Here is a 22,396-nt window from a genome sequence, read left to right as displayed (position 1 = left end):
AATTCTTTGGTTGGGCAAATCTCAGAGGTCTGTGGCAAAACCAAACATCTTCTCCTTTTCCCCCAAAAAATAATTGCTGCCTTTAGGACTGATTTGTTCCAGTTGTACTACATGAGCTGCAGAATGTGTTCTGGTTTGCATATTGGGGTTTGAAGTCAGATTTGATCTTGAGAGTTTTAGTCTTATGATACTCATTGTTTTTGTCTTTTTGAAGGAATCCTGTTTCGCCACCAAAGCTATCCACAGAAAAAGAGGAGGATGGTGAATGCACAAGTTGACCAAAACAATGTGGAAAACCTGTCCTTACCTGTTCAGACTCACAAGATTCATCTGAGGGATTTTCTTGGGTCTGACAGTGGAAATGTAACAACAAATGCAACAGAAACAATTGCAAGCAATACTACAGCTGCTGCCACAGCCATAACAAATGCAAGAGAAACAATTGCAAGCAATGCTACCACCACCATAGCAACCACCACCACCGTCACAGACATAACAAAAAATGTTATAAATGCAACTGTCCTCACTTCAGCTTATGAAACAACTGCTGAAGCCTCAAATGCCCGTGGAGTTTCTGCTCATCTTTCTACAGCCATGTCATCCGTTCCCTCTTTTCCCACGGCTGGTAACATCTCTGCTTCCACTTCCAGCCATGTCACCAAGCATGTGACCTCCACTGAAAAATCAGGAAATAGTAGCTCTGTCTCAGGATTGTCCCCCACTTCTGCTCTTCTCACTGTCACTTCAGGTACTCCAGTAAGTCAGACAGAGCAGTTTAATCCAGCCATCACCACCACCAGCACTCCCCACTCTAGTAGCCCCACCACTACTGGAGCTGGCCTGAAGACACTGACCACAACACTGGCCACCCCCATCCCACCAGCTGTAGGAACATCTGTCACTAGTTCCACTCATGCCATGGAAGTTACCCCCTTGGAGAGCTCTCACTCTGTGAATCCACTGCCTGTTACGTTGCCAAATCTAGATTCAGAAGCACGTATAGCCACAACATCCTTGAGTAAATCAGCTTCTCATATGGGCTCTACAAGTGGCACAGTTTTAACTACTGCCTATATAGCAGAAACTCTGACTGGGCATGGGATAGAGTCAACAGCTCACCTTTTTTCAACAACCATCGTTCCAGCATATGCACCCAAAGCAACAGTTTCGGGCCTTGCAGAAACTCAGGACATAGACAATGATTATCTTCTCATTGCAGCCGAGCCCCTGACTCAGTACTTGGTGGATAAAAGTTTCCTTCTTGCAGTGCTTTTAGTTGGTATGGTGTTTTTCATAACTGTTATAGTTCTTTTCCTTATGCAGGCCTACGAGAGCTACAAGAAGAAGGATTACACACAAGTGGATTACCTGATCAATGGAATGTATGTGGACTCTCAGATGTGAAAGGGTGGGGATAAAACAGTGGGCAGAGATATGGAAAGGAGACTGAAGGTCTGCTGACTTACATTTCTTTCCTGTTTGCCTATAACACAAACTGAAAGTGCTTCCAAATTTACTTGTGCAATTGAGGAGAAATGCCATGTACTCTATTAAGAAAAAAGTTATTTTTTATTCAACTGTGCTACAGATTGCTGTAAAAATAATTCTAAGAATAAGTATTCATTTTTAAAAACTTCCATAATGCACAGTAGCTTTGGCTGCTATTTCTCATTGCAAACCAAACCTCACAAGGGGTAAAAGCCATCATCCTTGGAACATGCTGTGGTACTTTCTCAACTTTTTACAGTGCAAGCTGCTTGTGTTTCATTTGTTTCACATGGGCTCTTCTGAAAACGTTTTGTGAAGTGCTCTGAAATCTCAAGATGAGAAGTGGGGAGTATTGCTGCAACACGTAACTTCTAATCCAAGGTGTGTCATGTTTCAGTATGCCTCTTGCTTGTAAAGAGGTCTGTTTACAAGGCATTGTGAACTGTTTACTGCTAACCCAAGATCTTTTAACCATGGAGCAGATTATTGTGCCTTTGCACTTTAATGATCTTATTTTTGTATTCACTTAATAAATGGGGCCCTGGAAGGGCATATCTTATTGCATTTCTGTTTTTGTTCTTGTCACTGACAGTTCAGAAGCAGGGAAGTGGCTTTGGGGACAAATTAGCTCTACTTCGATATTTCAAGTATGGGAGCTTTGAAGGCCTCACGGGATGTATGTCACAGAAGATGCTGAACATCTTCCAGGGTACTGCTTCTGTAATATCAGAGCAGCATACTTCCAGTCTCCCAGGTATGCAGGCCCATTTACTGCTTATTATCTTTCACACATAGAGCATCAGGCTCTGTTTAGGTTTTCGTTCTGCATTCAGGACCAGCTCCTAGTTGCAATCTGATCCACACAGTCCAGTAAATCTGATTGTCCCCTACCTCCACCTGGCTGGAGGCAGGGCCCCTCTAATAGTCATCACACTGGTCACTTACGTCTTGTTGACAGGGATTAGTCTTCATCACAGAAGCTGAAGTAAAATCAGCTCTTCCGCTCCATCTGGGAACCTCACTACCAGAGACTGAAGCTGCAGCTTTCATGGGATGATCAGCCTTGACCTTTGCTCTCCTCTTTAAATTCACTCACCCGTTCCTCCAGAACTGAGGTAGGTTTTCCATCCCACTTCCTCATGTCTTCTCTGTGATCCCACAGGTAAAACCATAGGGTGGCCTGTGGGGTATACTTCCTATATCATCTTCCTATATCTTCTCCCTGTATCTTCTCTCTCGAGCAGTAGGATGCCTTTTTATAATAGCTGAGACGTGGGTTTGTACATGCGGGGAGCTGGATAAATCGGATAGATCATCTCTCAATTGTTTGAACTCCTGAGACAGTTTTTCCACGGCTGAAATGGTGGAAGAGGTGAGGTTGTCTTTGAAGTCTCCAAGTTGACGAATCATTTCATCCACTGTTGGTGGTGCTGTATCATTCCAGGTTATTGCTGCCAATGAGTGGGCATATGGTGACGGTGCATTCAGTGTAAATTTCTGCCATATGGGTCGTGTACATTCGACTTCATCTGGATCTATGGGTCCTTTCCAGGCATTCTGCTTGCAATAGATCATCTCTACAACGGCTGATTCCTTCAGAGACTGGATGCCTTTCTCTAGAGTAGTCCACTTGGCTGAACGACTCATAACATCGTCCTTGTATGGAAACCTTTCTTTCACAGCTGCCAAGAGCTGCCTCCAAAGGCTGAGGGACTGTTTCTCTTTTGCAATTGCTTTGTCAGTTCCCCCTTCTCTAGCAAGTGATCCCAGCTGCTTGGCTTCCCTACCTTCTAGTTCATGACTGTCGGCCCCATTGTCCCAGCATCAGAGCAACCAGGTGATGATGTGCTCCCCTGGATGACGGGTAAAATCTTTTTGCATATTCCGTAGCTCGGTTGAGGTCTGGGGTCGTGAAGTCACTTCTTCCTCTTTCTCTGATTCACATAATAATAACTCCTGATCCGATGCTGTCCCGGGTAGTAAGTGCACTGTTTCTTCATCTTTCTTGCCTCTTTTTTGCTTTTCCCCTTGCGTACAGGGGCAACCGAGATTGGCACGAATTGGCCCTCTGGTTTAGCTGCAGTGATTATCACTGTGATCAGAGTGGCTGCAGTATCTGCTGTCGGGGTTTGGGTAGCTGCTGTACTTGTCACTGGGGCTGGTGTAGCTGCTGTGCTTGGAGTTGGAGTAGCTGCACTGTTGTGGTCAGAGTTTGCGTAGCTACTGTACTTGTCACTAGGGTTGGTGTAGCTGCTGTATTTGGAGTTAAAGTAGGTGTATTATTGGTTGCTTTGCCATCAGACCCAGAGACATTTTTTTCCCTTTGAAGGTGCTGGACAATGTTGAACAGGGCTCTGTAAGCATAGGCCAAGCCCCAGCACGTTGCCATGATTTGTCCCTCTCTGGCATGACAGGGATGACAACACATCTCATTTAAATGTTTTACTGATTTTTCTGGATTTTGCACTTGCTCAGTGGTGAATTTCCAAAGCACTGGAGGGGCCCACTGACCTAGATACTTGCCCATTCTGTTCCACACACCCTGCCACTCATGACTGTCCAGCCTCAGAGAAAAACTCTTATTCCTCCTATATTGTTGTCTAACCCTAGACAAGGCCCAAACGCGACTCTGCGTAACTTTCGAGATCAGACAAAATGGTCATTGATAAAACACTCTGTATGCGTGCCAACATGCTGATCCCCATCACAATCAGCAGGCAGGTCTCGAGGTACTCAAAGACCATTCAAAACCTTCAGAACCCTCAGATGATGCTGGAAACGGTCTGGTGGGGGAGCTGGGAAGGTAAGAGAATGTATCCTTCACAAGTTGACCACCTGAGGAGCAGAAAAAAGATGTGTAATTGCCAAACACTTCTATGGTATACCTCCCAAAGTATAGAGGTGGTGACCACACTGGGAATGCAAGCCAGAACAGTTTCATGATCAATGATTCTATTCTATTACTAGTTATTCACATAAAGTACAATGAAACAAGAACCTTAGCCCAAGGTCCCCAGCCGATAAACACTAAAACAGCAAATACAGGCTGTAAGTAAGCTACGACATGTTGAACCTCTAAGATCAAGAACAACAACTTTAAGAGCCAATAAATCAGCATTGTGATGAGTGACTACTAATCTGAAACAGCGAATTCTTATAACAAAAATGATTTGACATACTCCGGTCCGATCTGTCGTTATCTCAAACTTTCGTGCCCCAGGTTGGGCACCAAAATGAGCTGTTGTGGCTTAATCCCAGGCGGCAACCCAGAAACCACGCAGCCATTCACTCGCTCCCCCACCTTCCTTCCCCTGCTGCCAGAGTGATGGGGAGGAGAACCGAAAGAATGTGACTCCAACGGGTTGAGATAAGAACAGCCCAGTAACTAAGGTATAACACAAACCACTGCTGCTGCCACCACCAATAATAATAATGATAAGGGAAATAACAAGGGAAGAGAATACAACTGCTCACCACCCGCCAACTGATACCCAGCCCGACCCAAGCAGTGATCTGGCCCTTCTGGATAACTGCCCCCAGTTTATATAGTGGGCAACTGCTGAGGTGAGTAGCTCGAGAGAGGACGCCTTCAACATCGGAGCAGGGGAGAGATCAGCGTCCAGGAGCCTCAACTCAGAGCAGCCAGAGCTGCCGAGGGAGCCTCAAGCCCTCGACAGGCCCTGCCCAGGAGCCGGCAGCTCCGCGGACGCGAGCAGGGACACACAGGGGGCGGAGCCAGGAGCAGCGGCACCAGCCCTGACCGGGTAAAAACCTGCCCCAGGAGCGCGGCGAGGCAGTTCGCGCAGGCAGGCGAGCAGGATGGTGAGCACCCGTTGTATGGGCAGTGCCCGCTCTGGGAGCTCTGCTCTGGCTGCTCTGGCGGTGGCCATCGTAGGCGCCCAGACAGAGCAGACGACAGGGGAGGCTGCAGTGCAGAGCTCGGAGTGTAGAGGGTGCCTCCACTGGTCTGGTGAGTGTTGCCTTCGTTGACTTGATGACCTATCTCGGGAACGGCACGGCGACCAACCCCAGGCCGCTCAGGCCATCCGCTCGCAGACACCAATGTGGTGGACGGCAAATGGCCTTTATTGACGGGTAACACGGTGTTATATACCCTGAGTTTACAACGCCACTTCCGTCTGCTTACGTCACAAACCAAGTGTTACTGGCTCTAGGGAGAGGGGCCTTATCTTCTTATCTTTCCGTACAACACGACATCTTCCGACCGCTGAACCCTAACTACCACATTTCCCCCCTCCCTATGCTTAACTAAATAGGCTAAAGTAAAAAAATATAAAAACATGCATTATATTTTCATAATAACAATAAAATTGGCTAAAATCTAATAAGTTCTAAAAGAGGTATATCATTATCCACTTATCTTGAGATATATATAAGGTATGTAGAGAAAGAGGTACCCAGGGGGCAACTAGGATCAGTGAGGTATAATTGGAGATGGCGAAAGGAGACTTCAAATAAGAATGTTTCTAAAGCAGTTGTTGGCGTTCTACCAACATAATGTCAACTCGTTCTAACCGGCTCCTGACGAACGATATAAGCTTGTTCAGGACGCAGGGTCCAAAGATCAGTGCCATCAGGATCATTGCAACTGGCCCCACCAGGGTAGGTATCAGGGTGGTTAGCCATGGTGAATGGTTAAACCATGTTTCATACCACCCTTGTTGGGCTTCTCTGTCCCTTTTTCTTTTTTCTAGACCTTCTCTAAGTTTGGTCATGGTATCTCTGACAACTCCAGTGTGATCTGCATATACACATTCCTCTCTAAGCGCTACACACACTCCTCCTTGCTGTAAAAACATTAAATCTAATCCTCTCCAGTTTTGCAGCACTACTTCGGAGAGTGATCTGACGGATTTTTCTAAAGCAGTTATTGATTGCTCAATTCTTACCAGGTCCTCGTCTATGGCTGTCCTTAGTGCTTTGAATTCTTTGCTCTGTTGTACTAGCGAGGCTACTCCTGTACCCACTCCCACACCTCCTAGAATCATTAATGTGGCTACTGTTAATGCTGTGAAGGGTTCTCGTTTGGACAAGTGATGTTCTGAGGTGATCTGTGAGTGATAAACAAACTCTTCAGAATGACAGAAGATTCTGGGGACTATTGCCACTTGTATGCAATAATCTGAAGATTCATTAAAAAGTTTCAATGACAAACAAGGTGTGACTCCTATAGTGGAACAGATCCACTTGGCGTTACTAGCCGGTAGTAACCATCTTACTGGTCTTTTAGATGGTAATGGTCTCTTTTCCTTAACACACAATCGTCTTTTGTGCTCAGGAACTTTCCCTACACACATGCCTCTTCCTGTCACTTGAGTTAATGTAATTCCTTGTTTTTCTGAGCCCCATGTACACTGCGCTGGGTTAATGGCATTTGAGAGTCTGGGTTTTTTAGTGACTCCCACAGCCTCGTAAAAAGGCGGTCTTATTCCATAACACAGCCAGCAATGTTCAGTAAGACTCGGGTTAGTACTGTTCAACACCAGGTAACTGACTTGCATCAGTTTCCAAAGGGAGTTACCCCCAAGGTATTCATTGGGGTTTTGGACAGGCTGAGTGGGGGTGGGGGTATTTGCAGGGTCGGTCGTTTCAGGAGCTGTTGTTACATCATCCGGTGTCTCTTTGGCTAAATCATCAGTCAGTACTAGATTGGGACCTACTCGTAATGGATCATTTGGAACTGTTTCCTTTTTGATGAGAAATAGTCCACCTCTATCCTCTCCTGGTTCCCAATACCTAATTTCCCAAGTTCTACCTATTACCCATCCTGGGTCTTCTGGCTGCAAGATGTCAAGTCTTATATACTGACAATTGGTGTCACCGTCAGCACGCCAACGCCATGCCAATTGCAAGCCTCCACTAGAATCATGACTAGGTGGCTTGCATCCATCAGGTCCCCAACTTGTTTTTAGGAACTTGTCTTCTGTCGAAGGAGACCATGAGGAGGCAATTGTTTCACATCCCCAATAGGCACAATGGTACTGATTTGGTTGATTGCAGTATCCTTTCCCAGGGTTGGAAGCAGGGCACATGTAGTAGCCTTTTAAGTTTAGACATAGCGGTATAGGTACTAGCTGACACAGGCTGGCATTAAAACTGGGAGCCCCTGGAGTTATGATAGTTTGTATAACCTTAGCACTTTCCCATTGATATAATGCCCATTTAAATGGCTGGTGAGCCTGGTGACTTATTTCGCCCCCTGTTCGTGGCGACACCCAAAACAAAATAATCAGGATGCACCGGAAAGGGTGCAGCTTCCTTCCCTGTCCCAAGGCAACCTGGCTCGTACTTATTTTCTGTCCAAAACCTTGAGGTCGTTTCAACCGGGAGGTCCCCAAATCGTTCCGTGTCCTGGCATATTGCCCTTCTCTGGATTCTGCCAAGCTGTTGTTCTTTATTGCCAGCGGGGAGTACGGGTTACGGGGGCGGCCGATGACGAGATCCTGCGGATAAAAACTCACAGTTTTCGTCAGTTTTATTTTTGAGGTCTGGTTTGATGGACTTAAGCAGACACCACTTAACTCTGCCATCCTTTTTAACTGCAGCATACCCTCGCCCTGTGAGGACTAGCCTCCATCCTTGCTCCCATTCTCCCAACTCATTTCTAATCATGACTGAGGGGCCCTCATCTAGTACTCGAGTGGCCCAGTGTTTTTGGGAGGGGCTATTTACCTCGTCCCCCCTGGGGAATTGATTTAATGCTAACAGAGCAGTCGCTAGCAGGCGCGCTTGGTCTCCCGAGGGAATGGTGTTGACAAAACCTTCTGTCTTTGCCAATACCTCTAACTTAGATTTCAAAGTTTGATTCGCTCGTTCAACTATGGTTTGCCCGGTGCTATTATACGGGATCCCATGTGTTACAGTGATACTCCATTTAGAAGCAAATGCCCGTACTGATTTGGAGACAAAATTCGGACCGTTGTCTGTTTTAATCTGACTGGGGACACCAAGCCACACTATGGCCGTCAGCCAATGCTGGATGGTCGCTTTAGAGTCAGTTCTGAGGCGTTGCGTGGCTATGATCACTCCACTATATGTATCTACAGTTACTGCCAACCACGCCCGAGGTTTCAACAGCTGACAAAGCGTAAAGTCCGTCTGCCACACCTCAGAGGCCTTAAGACCTCTGGGATTAACTCCACTGGACCACAGTGGTGTTTTCTGACAGTGGGGACACGTGGCGACTATGTGCTTCGCGTCAGCGACCAAAATCCCACATTTCTTTGCTAGTGCTTTGGCTCCAATATGGAGAGACTCATGTAGCTGACGGGCGTCTCTTAGCGTCCACAGTCCTTTTGCGGCAGCGTCTGCTTTGTCGTTGCCGGTTTGGAAGAAACCTTTGATTGGGTCATGACTGTTAACATGGATGACCGATATGGTGCCCTTTCGGGAAAACAGTGCTTCTTCCAGCATCAAAACTACTGTAGCTGTTGACACACCGGGACCTGACATGGCCAAGCAAAGCTTGGCCACGAACATCGAATCGGTCACTATGTTAAGGTGTTCCATTGGGAACAGTCTGCACGCCAGTGCCACTGCCCTCGCTTCTAGCTGTTGGACTGAAAGCGTGTGATCAGTCATTTTGATGCAGTGCCATTCCCCTTCCAGTTGCCATACCGCCGCTGCGGTTGAAGTCACTGAGGATGCATCTGTGAAAACTGTTGGTCCTTGTTGGGGTCGGTCCATGACTTTCCATGGGAGGTCGATGTTGACAAGTGCCAACATTTGAGTCCAGGGAGGCTTCGTAGTGTACTAGACTTCTCCACCAAATCCAACGAGGGCTATGGCCAAATACTCTGACATCGCCACTGATTGTGTTGGAAGCTGCTTGCGGAAGGGTAGAAATATCCTGGCGGGTTTGATGCCCAGGTGTCTTAGGGCGAGTTTCCTGCCTTTCATGATTAAGTTACCAAGGCACTCAATTCCTGGAGAAAATGCACGAGACGGTTTTCCCAGGACTATCCATTGTATTGGGCGGGCCTTTTCAGGGGGACCCTGGGCTAATGCTCCTACTCCCCCTCCTTCCGTAAAGTGTACGTACAGATCGAGCAGTATATTCGGATTCCACCTGGTGAGCGTACTTGACGATATCTGCTGCTCGATAAAATCGAGAGAGTTTATTGCCTCCGGCGTTAGAGTTTTTGGTTCCTATGGGTTCTTCCCTTTTAGAAGGTCATGCAAGGGGTTCATGGTTTCAGGAGGGATCAGGACAATATTGCGGAGCCATTGTAAGGACCCTACTAACTGTTGTACATCATGGAGCGTCTTGATGTGCCGACGGATTTTTACTAGGGGAGGGGTTATGTAAGAACTTGTGATCCCCACGCCTAAAAAACTCATACACACGGTCCTCTTTTAATTTTTGCGCTCGCAATTTCGAACCCGCTTATCTTCAAAGTCTCCGAAACCATTGATACTAGGCTGGTCCACCTGATTTCCTGATGGCGCGGCAATCAGGATATCGTCCATATATTGAATGATGGTCGCGGTCAGATCACTGTGCCGAACCGGTGTCAACACCTGGTCCACTGTAATCTGGCAAATAGTGGGCGAGTTGATCATTCCTTGAGGCAACACTTTCCATTGGAAATGTAGGTTGGGGCGTTGGCTGTTTGGGAATACAACAGAAAAAGCAAACCGGTTCCTGTCTTCCTCATGGAGAGGTATTGAAAAGAAACAGTCCTTAATATCAAGGGCAGCATAAGGTTGTCCTTCTGGTATCATAGAGTTCATGGGCAACAGTGTTTGGACAGGACCCATTGGCTCAATTCTTTTGTTTACTTCAAGCAGATCATGAAGGAAGCGAAATCCCCTACCATTCCGCTTGGGTGTAACAAAGACCGGGGTATTCCATGGGCTGGTGGAAGGTTCTATATGGCCTTGTTATAGTTCGTGGTCAACTAGCTCAAGAAGAGCATCCATTCGAGGCTTAGACAGGGGCCATTGCTCGACCCGCACTGGATCGGATGATTTCCAAGACAATTTAATTGGTGGAGGCGGGTGTGTGGCAGTGGCCCTTACTATAAATTTGTCACCTTGGCTTTTAATAGGGCTAAAGCGTCCCTCCCCAACAGGGGTGGGACTCCTGACATAACATATGGAAAAAGGATAATTGTTTTCTCCGGTCCTTTTTCAGTATGAAGTGTGATTGCTATCAGTTGGGCACTCTTCCGAGCTCGGGATAATCCCCCCACTCCACCCACCATAGAGGCGTCTTTCAATTTCCAGCACGGGGTCCAGTTCATCTCAGGGATAACGGTAACGTCTGCCCCAGTATCAATCAGGAAAGGGACCCTGATGGTGGTACCAGATAAGACATTATGGAGGGAACAGACCCCCCACACCACTGGCGGGTTATCACAGTTCACGGCCAGGGCCACCCTGGGGTCCCGCTCCCAGGGGTTGGTCCTTGTTGACCCTGGGGTAGGGACAGATCTGGCTGAACCGTCGGTTGGACCATAAAGCTGGTTGCTTCTCGAGGGGGTAATGGGTTCGGGAGTGCCTCGCCCCATCTGGGGTTGGCATAGTTGGGCCGCCTCATGTCCCAAGTGGGAGAGGACTGTGCGCGGCCCAAGTGTCCCCTCCCTGCCCCGTTTCCCCGGGTTTTAGATCTACATTCCTTAGCAAAATGCCCTTTCTTTCCGCAGGCCCAACACGGTCCTCTGGGTTGGTTCCGACGTGGGGGAGGTGCTATTAGTGGCTTTTCCGACTGAGGACAGTTTGGTGCAATGTGGCCCACACGGCCACACTTAAAACATGCCGTCATATTAGCCATTGTGGTGTGGACAGCCGCCTGGATCGGGGCCAGTTGCTCTTCTTTTGCGACATGCTTAATCATGTCCGCAATGCTTGACCTCGCCGGCAATGATCGTAAAATTTCTTTGGTTGTCAAATTGCATTGCTGACGTAAGCATTCTGTGACAACTGCGCCTTTCGCTTCCGCAGGCAGGGACGAGGAGTCAACCGCTGCCTGGAGGCGGTCTACAAATTGTGTAAAACTCTCACTTTCATTTTGTTTTATTGTAGACCATGGCGATGGCTTGACAACGACTCTAGAAGCTTCACAAATAGCTTCTCTGGCTGCATGGGTAGTTGTCATTACTTCATAAGGCCACAGGCCCTGGGCCTGTGCCTGGGGGGTGATCATTGCCGGATCTATACCTGTTAATCGCTGCAGGCTGGAGCCGTGTAGTGGATGATCCGCCCCGGTTACTTGAGCTAGTTGTGCTATACAGTTGTATTCCCATTCTTGATTAAAAACAATCATCCCTGCCCCATCAAGAATCATTTTACAGGTTTGTTTTATATCGAACGGGAGCATATCATCTCCCCCAAAAACACCATCTATGAGGGTGGAGACCATGGCAGAATTAAGCCCTTTATCTGCGATTGCCTTAACAATCGCTTGTATATCTTTTGGATTTATTGGCGAGTAGACCCTCTGCCCCCCATCTGTCACCCGGACCGGGAACGCTAATTTGGGTGATGGGGTCCAGTCGGCGCAAGCAATCTTTATTTTCCTCCAGTCCGTGCGGGGGAGTCCTCCCCCTTTGTCCATCTTCGTTTCCTCCTCCTCTAGGCTTGGATCGGTTGTGACCCACTCGTCCCAGCCGGTGCCTGATTCACAGTCAGAGCTCGACTGACTGCTCCCTGCCGGCTCCCTGCGCCTTCCTGCCGGGCTCCGGCCCCGCCCGCTTTTCTTGCGGGCGGCCGCTCCCTCTCTCTCGGTCCGCCCCCCCCCTCGGCGGGCTGTTTGCCGTAGGAGGACATTTTCCCCGGTGCCCGCTCCGATCGCTCTCTGCCCCTCGCTCGCGCTCTCCTCCCGTTCCCGGGTGCCCCCCCAGTTCTCTCCTCCCCGTTCCTTCTCTCCTCCCTCTCCTCGCTGCGTGCCCATGATAATACCGGCGCTTTCTCCCTTTTCCCGCCACGGGCGTCTTCGCCCCGCGCTCCGCCTTTCTGCTCGGCGCCATCTTGGGGCGCGTATGGCGGCGGTCTAGCCCAGGCTGCCTCAGACTCCGCTTTCTCCGCGGCGCCCCTGGCCTCCTCGGCTCGCCTGCCCCAGAGGGATTTATCTCGATTCTGTCCCTCCGTTAGCGTATCGGGGCCCGTGTCCGGACCCGCTCGATGGGACGAGTCGCCCTCTTGCTGATCTTTGGGCTCGATACAATCAGCATCATCTGGGGGGTGCAAAGTCTGCGTGGCCGCCCCGACTCCCAATTTCGGGGCAGCCAACAAACAGTTCTCTGCCGCCTTCCAGGTCTCCTCTCTTGTATGGCCTCTTTCAGAGCCTGTACGACTTTCCCCCATGACTTCAGATTTTTCCCACAACCCGAAGACATCGTTTCTTCGGCTGACGCTGTAGTACATTTATCCCACACTTCGGGGTGGAGAATATCCACCGGCTGCGCAATAACCCCAGTTTGCAAAAGCCTCGCAACTGAGAGAGTAAAATCTTCGGGTTTACAATCAATACCCCACTGACTGTGTGACTGGGATACGACCTTCGCAAGGGCTTCCATCCTCCTTGTTGGTCCGGGAGCGTCCTCCCCGCCGGGCTGGTCCTGCTGCTCCGGCCGCCATTCACCCGTCCAGGTGAATCCCGAAACCCCGTCCCCGGGTTTCGGCACCACTTGTTGCCTTCGTTGACTTGACGACCTGTCTCAGGAATGGCACGGCGACCAACCCCAGGCCGCTCGGGCCATCAGCTCGCAGACACCAATGTGGTGGACGGCAAATGGCCTTTATTGACAGGTAACACGGTGTTATATACCCTGAGTTTACAACGTCACTTCTGTCTGCTTATGTCACAAACCAAGTGTTACTGGCTCTAGGGAGAGGGGCCTTATCTTCTTATCTTTCCGTACAACACGACATCTTCCGACCGCCGTACCCTAACTACCACAGGTGAGGGAAGGTGCACGATGGGCAGGGCTGCACCCGGTGCTCCCTGGTGGAGGTCCTCCTGCAGCAGGGGCTGAGCTGCGGGGTGCTGTCAATGGGCTGCAAGATGTCAGGGTAGCTGAGAGGAAGCAGGGCTGCTTGCTCCAGGCCCAAACTGTGCAGGGGCCTCAAGCGTCCCCTCCAGCTCATGAAGGAAAGAAGGAGGCCACCAACCCAGGAAGCTGGGAATTGGTGACAAAGAAAAATAACAAAAGAAGGAGGAAAAGGACAATTAAAAGCAAGGGGCTTCCTCCTAAATCTGTTGTCCCCACACAGAACCGCTTTGCTATCCTGCAGGAGACTAACGAGGAAACACACTTGCACCACAAACAGCTGGATGATGCACAGGTAAAGATCCCTACTGGTGCTATCAAGAAAAAGCGTCGGGTCATAGTAATAGGGGACTCTACTTTGAAAGGGACAGAAGCACTTGTCTGTCGGCCTGACCCTGTCTCGAGGGAGGTGTGTTGCCTACCGGGAGCATGGATCAGGGATGTTACACAGAGGCTGCCTGCTCTACTAAGTTCCACGGACTATTACCTGCTCCTGGTAATCCATGTGGGTGCTAGGGGCATAGTAGTAGACTGGGGACCATAAAGAAAGACTACAGAGCCCTGGGAGAGGTGGTTAGGGGCTCCGGTGCTCAGATAGTCTTTTCATCAATTCTCCAGGACACAGGGGAGGACCAAGAAAAAGCTAGGAGGATTGGCCAGGTTAATAAATGGTTAAAAGGGTGGTGTCATAGGTGTTTGGGTGTCTTGAACACCAGACCCAAGTCAGTAGGCCAGGTCTACTGGGGGCTGGTGGAGCTGGTCTGATAGAAGAGCAGTTTTGGTAGGAGGCTTGCCAGACTGGTCAAGGAGGCTTTAAACTAGATGTGTTGGGGGAGGGGGGCATCATTCCATCCCAACACACCCAGTCAGTTGCCAACACCTATAATAAATGCTGGGAACAATGTACATATATTCCAGCTGTTTCAGCCAACGAGCCGCCTTCATTTGGAGCTCATCTCAGATGCCTCTATACAAACGCCCATAGCATGGGGAACAAACGAGAGGAATTAGAGATGTGTGCACGTCTACGGGGGTATGATATAATAGGCATCCCAGAAACATGGTGGGATGGCTCCTATGACTGGAGTGTTGGAATGGAAGGTTACAGGCTCTTCAGAAAGGACAGGCCTGGCAGGCAGGGAGGGGGAGTTGCCCTTTATGTTAGGGATAGGCTGGAGAGTATGGAACTCTGTCTGGGGGCAGGTGAGCAGTTTACAGAGAGTTTGTGGGTCAGGGTTGAAGGGAAAACAGCCATGGGAGACATTACTGTGGGGATCTGTTACAGGCCGCCTGATCAAGGAGAACCTGTGGATGAAGCACTCTACAGACAGGTAGGAAAAGCCTCACGCTCGCAGGCCCTTATTCTCATGGGGGATTTCAATCACGCTGACATCTGTTGGAACGATGGCACTGCACGGCACAAGCAATCCAGGAGGTTCCTCGATTGTGTGGAAGACAACTTCCTTCTGCAAGTGATAGAGGAGCCGACAAGGAGAGGTGCCATGCTTGACCTTGTGCTCATCAACAGGGAAGGGCTTGTTGAGAATGTGGTACTCCAGGGCAGCCTTGGATGCAGCGATCACGAGATGGTTGAGTTTGAGATCCCCAAGAGAGTGAGAAGAGCGTGTAGCAAGCTCACTGCCCTGGACTTCAAAAGAGCAGACTTTGGCCTCTTCAGGAGCCTGCTTAGTAAAGTTCCATGGGATATAGCCCTGGAGGGCAGGGGGGCCCAAGACTCTTGGTTGATATTCAAGGATCACCTGCTACAAGCTCAGGAGTGCTGCATCCCAACTAGAAGGAACTGCGGCAGAAGGGCCAGGAGACCTCATTGGATGGATAAGGAGCTGCTGAGGAAAATTCAAAGGAAAAAAGAGGCTTATAAAATGTGGAAGTAAGGACAGGCGGCCTGGGTATAGTACAGGGATGTTGTCTGGGAAGCTAGGGACCAGGTTAGGAAGGCTAAAGCCCAGTTAGAATTAAACTTGGCTAGGGATGTTAAGGATTACAGGAAGGGATTCTAAAGGTACATAGCAAACAAAAAACAGACTAGGGACAACATAGGCCCCCTGAGGAAGCTCTCAGGAGAACTGGTTACACAGCATTTGGAGAAGGCTGAGGTTCTGAATGACTTCTTTGCCTTGGTCTTCACTGACAAAGGCTCTAATTGCACCACCCAAGTCTTAGAAGGTAGATGCAGGGACTGTGAGAATGAAGACCTTGGGCACACTGTAGGAGAGGATCTGGTTCGAGACCATCTTAAAAATCTGTACGTGCACAAGTCCATGGGACTTGATGAAATCCATCCGCGGGTCCTGAAGGAGCTGGCGAATGAAGTTGCTAAGCCACTGGCCATCATATGTGAAAAATAATGGCAGTCAGGTGAAGTTCCCGATGACAGGAAAAAGGGAAATATAACCCCCATTTTCAAGAAGGGGAAAATGGATGACCCAGGGAATTACAGACCAGTCAGTCTCACCTCTGTGCCTGGTAAAATCTTGGAGCAGATTCTCCTGGAAGGCATGCTAAGGCACATGAAAAACAACAAGGTGCTTGGTGACAGCCAGCATGGCTTCACTAAGGGGAAATCCTGCCTGACCAATCTGGTGGCCTTCTATGATGGGGCTACAGAACTGATGGACAAGGGTAAAGTAGTTGATGTCATCTACCTGGACTTGTGCAAAGCGTTTGACACTGTCCCACACAACATCCTTGTCTCTAAATTGGAGAGATATAGATTTGATGGATGGACCACTCAGTGGATAAAGAACAGGCTGGATGGCCGCACACGAAGAGTTGCGGTCAATGGCTCAATGTCCGGCTGGAATAAAGTAGTGAGTGGTGTCCCTCAGGGGTTTGTGTTGGGACCGGTCTTGTTTAACATCTTCGTCGCGGACATCGACAGTGAGATTAAGTGCGCCCTCAGCAAGTTTCCTGATGACACTAAGCTGTGTGGACCGGTTGATACGCTAGAAGGATGGGATGCCATCCAGAGGGACGTTGACACGCTTGTCTGGTGGGCTGATACCAAACTTATGAAGTTCAACCATGACAAGCGCAAGGTCCTACACCTGAGTTGGAGCAATCCCAGGCACAGCTACAGGTTGGGCAAAGAAGAGATTCAGAGCGGTCCTGCAGAGAAGGACATGGGGGTGCTGGTCGATAAGAAAATGAACATGAGCATTGGTGGGATGGCTTAGTGTGAGGTGTCCCTGACTGTGGCAGGGGGGCTGGAACTAGATGATCTTGAGGTCTTTTCCAACACTAACTATTCTATGATTCTATGACATGCTGAGGCATGGAATACCTCTTTGATTAGTTTGGGTCAGGTGTCCTGTCTCTGCTTCCTCCTGGCTTCCCCTCCTCCCTGGCAGAGCTTGAGACTCAGAAAGTCCTTGGTCAGAGTAAACATTACTGAGCAGCAACTAAAAACATTGGTGTTATCGGCGCTGTTCCCAGGCTGAAAGTCAAAACCACAGCACTGCACCAACTACTGAGAAAGAGAAAAATGACTGCTGCTGCTGAACTATCCACCCCTTATTCCATACCATTCACGTCATGCTCAGATCCCACGTTTTCAATAAGCCATCACTCTTCTCTCATATACATATATATACATCCACAGAGAGACAGAGAGAGAAAGAGATCATTCCTTAGTGCATGGATGAATCCCTATAAATCTGCCGAGTCCATCCGGTCCATGATGTTGGGATCTATCTCTTGTAAGAGTCTTCCTGAGCAGGAGAGGCTGTGAGTGGTGTTGGATTGTTGCCTGCTGATGATAGCGCAGAACTCGCCTGGTTTCGTCAGAGTTCATTCTTTGTTGGGATGATGACTGGAGGGAGGCCAGGGACAGTCGTTGGTGACCTGAAGACATGTAGGTGGTGGGTTATAAGAGTGCTACATAGCAGGCAACTGCACACAGTGGAGTTCATTGGCTGTTTTCCCCCAAAATCAAAATCCCTTGAGGTACACATTGAATTTACCCATCTTCCCGCATTTCCCACCAAGTATATCCGGGTCCCTGAAGAAAAGCTATCCCACGAGTGGGTTTGCCTTTACCTGAAGCAGGAATAACCCAGACTGTCTTCCCCAGCAAATTCTTTATGTGCACCACAGGAACTTTATCCCCTTCCACAGTATGTAAAAGTTCTGACTGGGCTGGGCCAGCCCCTTTGGCAGATCCTCTGGTGTTGACCAACCAGGTGGCCTTTGGTGAATGTTTATCCCGATGTTTGAAAATCCCACCACCCATTGCTCTCAGTGTAGTTTTTAGCAGCCCATTGTAGTGTTCGATTTTCCCAGAAGCTGCTGCATGGTAGGCGATGTGATATACCCACTCAATGCCATGCTCTTTGGCCCAAGTGTCTATAAGATTGTTCCGGAAACGAGTCCCATTGTGTGACTCAGTTCTCTCTGGGGTGCCGTGTCGCCACAAGATTTGTTTCTCAAGGCCCGGGATAGCGTTTCAGGCAGTGGCGTGGGAAGTAGCCCCCCCCTGTTCTATCTCTAATTCATCAAGCATGGGAGGTGTGTCCCGGCAGAGGTCCCACTCCCAAGAGCTGCAGGAACCGGCTGCATTCAGGGAGTAATTTTGACTGTGTTATGGAGATCCTGCCTTTCACTCCCCTCCAAATTCTGCTTACCAGCTGGCCCGCGGTTGTGCGGGCGGGACTGCGGTGCGCCCGCATCGCCTGTGACACCACAGGGGACGAGTCACAATGGGGGATGGATATGAGGGTGCCAGCGGGCAGCACTGGCCCAGAACGGCCTGGGGCAGCAGTGAGTGCGCAGGCAGGGGGGAGGCTGGGCTGGACAAGGGCCGGGGCAGAAACGCGGGGCCCTGGGGGTGGGTGCTCACCCTGCATCGAAACCCTGGCTGCGAGCGCCTTGGGCAGGGCACGCTGCTGCTGCCACCGCGCCTGGGCGCAGGCCTTGCTGCCTCCCAGCTGCCTCGCTCCCCTCCTGCCTGTCCCCAGCTCTCTGTGGGTCCTGCATCCGCTCCCCCCGCCACCAGCTCCCTTCCTCCTTCCCTCCCTCCCAGCCCCACTGAATTCTTTCTCTCTTCTGCAGGCCATGGCTGCCACAAAGCTCTTACTCTGGGTTCTGCAACAGCTCATGCTGAATGTGCGTGTCGTCAGTGATGAGCTGGATGAAGCCGCACGCGACCGCATGGAGCACCGTGCCAAGCAGCTGAGCCGGAAGATGGCTCGGCTGCTGCAGGACCTGGAGCAGAAGAGCCAGGAGCAGAGGAGCAAGGAGCAAACTCCTGTGGCCTGGAGAGCCCTGCCCTTTGCTGCCTTGCAGCACTGGCAGTTCTGGGCGATTGCTGGCATCCTGCTCCTCCTGATTCTTGGCCTCTGCTGGTACCTCAGGAAAAGGAGCCATGAGGACGGCAGCAGCAGTGAAGAGGACAGCTCCAGCAGCAGCAGTAGACAAGAGGAAGAGCGAGCGGAGCAGAACGAAGAGGAAGAAGACAGTGAATACGCAAATGACCTGGCAAGGCATTTTGAGGAGCACATACAATGGCCTAATCAGAACCTGTTCGCAAAGCGGGAATCTGTGCTGGACCTTGTGAACGCTTTCATGCGAGTTGCCAGACTACTCTTGTCAGGTAGCTCCTTCCCAGTGCTGGAACCATGCTTTGGCATAGGCAGCGCACATGAAGGCTGGAGTCCCTATGAAGAAAACATCATCTACCGGGTGCTTGTGCCCCTGGCCCCCCCGTCTGGCCACACCTTTCTCCCAGAGCTCTGCAATCCGGGGGAGATGCCAGAGAGGAACTTCCGCATCCGTGTGGAGCTGGAGTGTACATGCGCGACAGAGCAGCTGGTGGGGGACATGCTGTGCTTCCTCCACCATGACGAAGAGGAGCTGAGAAGGAATCAGGGCCCCAGCCTCCTACACACCCTCTGCACCGGCTCCTATCTAGATGTGCAGAAAACAGCTTGCAGGCTTCATCAGCTGGTGAAAGCATCCTGGGTGCTTTTGCCTTTTTCACGCCAGTGGCGTTTAACTATGCTGCCCTGCGGCCGCTCCTGCAAATTCAAGGTGGCAAGAGCAGAGGAGGATATCATCACCATTGAAATTATGCTGGGCGTGCGGCAAGGCGACTCGGACATCTTCATGAGCAGCCAGGCTAGTGAGTCTATCTTCACCCCAAGCACAACCTGGACGTTGAGCTGCGCTGTGGCAGAGGCAAAGTTCTTTGAGCTGACGGCCAGGCACGCCCCAGATGGCAGCTTCCACCTCCGATGCCTGCAGCTCTGTGCCCGCATTCTGGTGGGCACAGGCTTTTCCAGCTATACCTTGAAGACAGTGGTGATGCACCTCCTGAACACCACACCCCTGTCAGGCTGGCGCAGGACACGTTTCCTGCTGCGGCTGGATGACATCATGCGGTACCTGTGCCACTGCTTGGAGGAGAAACGCCTCGACCACTTCTTCTTTGGGAATGAGAAGATTCCCGAGGAGATCGTCTTGCCCCCAGCCTTGCAAGGAGCCCAGCCATTCAACCTCTTCCATCATCTGGAACAGGATCCCGATGCCCAAGCTGAGGCAATGAGGGAGTTCATGGACATGCAAGATTGCCTCACAAGAATGCTGACCTACGGCCACTGAAAGTGGTCTTGGTGCACAGAGCTGGTTTTGCAGGCTGCACAGCTGACAGCAGATGACAAACTTGTACCCGAGGGAAAAAGCGGGGAGACGCAGAAAGAGGACACAGAAAGCACGAGGAAAACTGCGCCGCAGGCCTCTCGGGAGAGTGGCAGCATTCTCCCCTTGACGTTCTCCCCAGCGCAGCACTGGGTTATACCTGTGGTGGTGTCCTGCCTACAGCAGTAGCACTGTTTTCTCCTTCTTAGGATCCTGTTTGCACTAGGGTCCCTGACTGTAATGCATAGAACGATGTCTAAACCAAAAATCATTTAAACGCCTTCCCTCACAACAGGACCCTTCTTGAGAATAAAGCTCATTTATTAATGAAACACGAATCTGTGCTTTTGCAGTGGGAGAGAAAATATCACAGCGTACAAACTGGCAGAAGACCAACTATGTGCAGGACAATTGATTTTTCCCTTTTAAGCTAAATTTCCAAACACCCTTTGCTCTAATTACCCTTCTCTTTTCCCCAAAACCAGTCAATCTGCCCCTCTTCTGGATTGTTTAGGCCAGGATTAGTGTCCGTATGCCTGATCTATTCTGATTTTACCTACAGGTGCAGGTCAAAGACCCAGCAGTTGCACTTCAATAGGGCTTGCAAAAATGGTGTTCATGTATGATGCTTCTCTGGTCACAAAGGTCATGCTGAAAATCTACTTTCAGGAGTGGTCCCAACCTTGGTGTACTCCCAGGTCTCCTAGGAACATAGCTCGGGCTGTCCGTAGATTCCATCTTATCTTTAAATGGGAAATGTCCACGGCAGAGTTCCCTGCCTGACGCATACACCACCTTTGCTCCCATGACACAACCACACGGGCAGAGAAAGTAGATGGAAGGCCTGAGACTAGTCCAAGCGGCTGATCTTTTCACAGCTAGGTACATGCTAAAAGGCAAATCTTAGGAGCATGAAGATGGAGAATGCAGGTCTGGCAGAGCCTCAAAGCCTCGCTACACAGCCATGTGGTCATAATATATACCACAGTAACTGACCACTCAGTTGGCCTTAAAGTATTTCTTCACCCTCGCAACATTCTGGCAAGGTAAAAAAAAAGTACTTCTGTCTCTGCGTTCCACAGAGTAACCTGTGTGCAGTGGCTCACCCAAGGGCACACGAGCAGGCTGCGGCACAGTGATCTGCCTCGATTCCCGCAGTCTAGGGCAGCACAGAAATCATGGCTTTTTCTTTCTTGCACTAAGGAAGTGGGTTGCAGCTGCTTCTTCATTTGCTGCTACTTTCCACCCACAAGTGCAAACCAGACTAACTGGGGGATGTTGCAGAGAAGCCGACGGTGGAGGGAGGCCAAGTGGACTGTTGGAGTCTGTCCCCTTCCTCAGGGCACGGAAGAGCAGATGATTTCACCTGTAGCGCTTATAAAAAAATTATTTCCTTCATCTCTTTCACGATCAAAGGCCAGCGCTGAGCCTAGAAGATTACTCGATAACATCCCATGAAAACAATGCACTTGTATATCAAAACCAAATTAAAATTGCATTTCATGATGTGAGCAAAGGTACCCAAGATGATTTTGCCTGTTTCTCCCTCTTTTTTTCAAATTTAATATCACACAGAAGACAGAAATGAAATCTGAAATCTGCAGCCTTAGTGCACAAAGCAGAAAGTGCAAATATCAGGTCCTAATCAAGAGAGTGGGTTACTTAATAATTTACAGGAAGACACATTGTCGTGATGTAAGCCCAGGCGGCAACTCAGAAACAACGCATCCGTTCGCTCAATCCCCCTAATTTCTCCCCCAGATCCCAGAGGGATGGGGAGGAGAATCGAAAGCATGTAACTCCCACGGGTTGAGATAAGAGCAGTCCAGTAACTAAGGTACAACACAAACCACTACTGCTTCCACCAATAATAATAATGGCAAGGGAAATAACAAGGGAAGAGAATACAATCGCTCACCACCTGCCGACCGATACCCAGCCCCATCCGAGCAGTGAGCTGGCCCTTCCGGATAACTGCCCCCAGTTTATATAGTGGGCATGACACGCTGAGGCGTGGAATACCTCTTTGATTAGTTTGGGTCAGGTGTTCTCTCTCTGCTTCCTCCTGGCTTCCCCTCCTCCCTGGCAGAGCTTGAGACTCAGAAAGTCCTTGGTCAGAGTAAACATTACTGAGCAGCAACTAAAAACATCGGTGTTATCGGCGCTGTTCCCAGGCTGAAAGTCAAAACCACAGCACTGCACCAGCTACTGAGAAAGAGAAAAATGACTGCTGCTGCTGA

At 49.9% G+C, this 22,396-nt stretch overlaps 2 protein-coding genes across 11 annotated transcripts in view; both read left to right on the top strand.

Moving 5' to 3' along the window:
- C6H11orf24 (chromosome 6 C11orf24 homolog) overlaps nucleotides 1-2,052 on the top strand; it is a 36,977-nt gene extending 34,925 nt beyond the window's left edge. For all 9 annotated transcript variants that reach the window (XM_065683175.1, XM_065683169.1, XM_065683167.1 and 6 more), the window contains one exon: nucleotides 215-2,052. In XM_065683175.1, coding sequence (XP_065539247.1) covers nucleotides 215-1,404 — 1,190 coding nt within the window. In that variant the 3' untranslated portion in view covers nucleotides 1,405-2,052. The remainder of the gene's footprint in view (nucleotides 1-214) is intronic.
- Nucleotides 1,783-20,440, top strand: LOC136016256 (inositol 1,4,5-trisphosphate receptor-interacting protein-like 1). 2 transcript variants are annotated; one of them, XM_065683165.1, is made up of 4 exons: nucleotides 1,783-1,869; nucleotides 2,081-2,242; nucleotides 2,447-2,603; nucleotides 18,573-20,440. In XM_065683165.1, exon 4 carries the CDS (start codon nucleotides 18,576-18,578, stop codon nucleotides 20,118-20,120), a length of 1,545 nt encoding a protein of 514 aa, XP_065539237.1. In that variant the 5' UTR covers nucleotides 1,783-1,869; nucleotides 2,081-2,242; nucleotides 2,447-2,603; nucleotides 18,573-18,575; the 3' UTR covers nucleotides 20,121-20,440. The 2 variants fall into 2 exon arrangements, with proteins under 2 accessions (XP_065539237.1, XP_065539238.1); XM_065683166.1 differs by lacking the exons at nucleotides 1,783-1,869; nucleotides 2,081-2,242; nucleotides 2,447-2,603 and adding an exon at nucleotides 14,825-14,833.
- Nucleotides 20,441-22,396: the final 1,956 nt, after the last annotated feature.

Source organism: Lathamus discolor, chromosome 6 (genome assembly GCF_037157495.1).
Source record: "Lathamus discolor isolate bLatDis1 chromosome 6, bLatDis1.hap1, whole genome shotgun sequence".
Taxonomy (NCBI): domain Eukaryota; kingdom Metazoa; phylum Chordata; class Aves; order Psittaciformes; family Psittacidae; genus Lathamus; species Lathamus discolor.
This window is presented reverse-complemented; position numbering and strand designations above follow the sequence as displayed.

Excerpts from the sequence above, each read along its gene's own strand:
- LOC136016256 (XM_065683165.1), top strand. The coding sequence starts at position 18,576 with ATGGCTGCCACAAAGCTCTTACTCTGGGTTCTGCAACAGCTCATGCTG.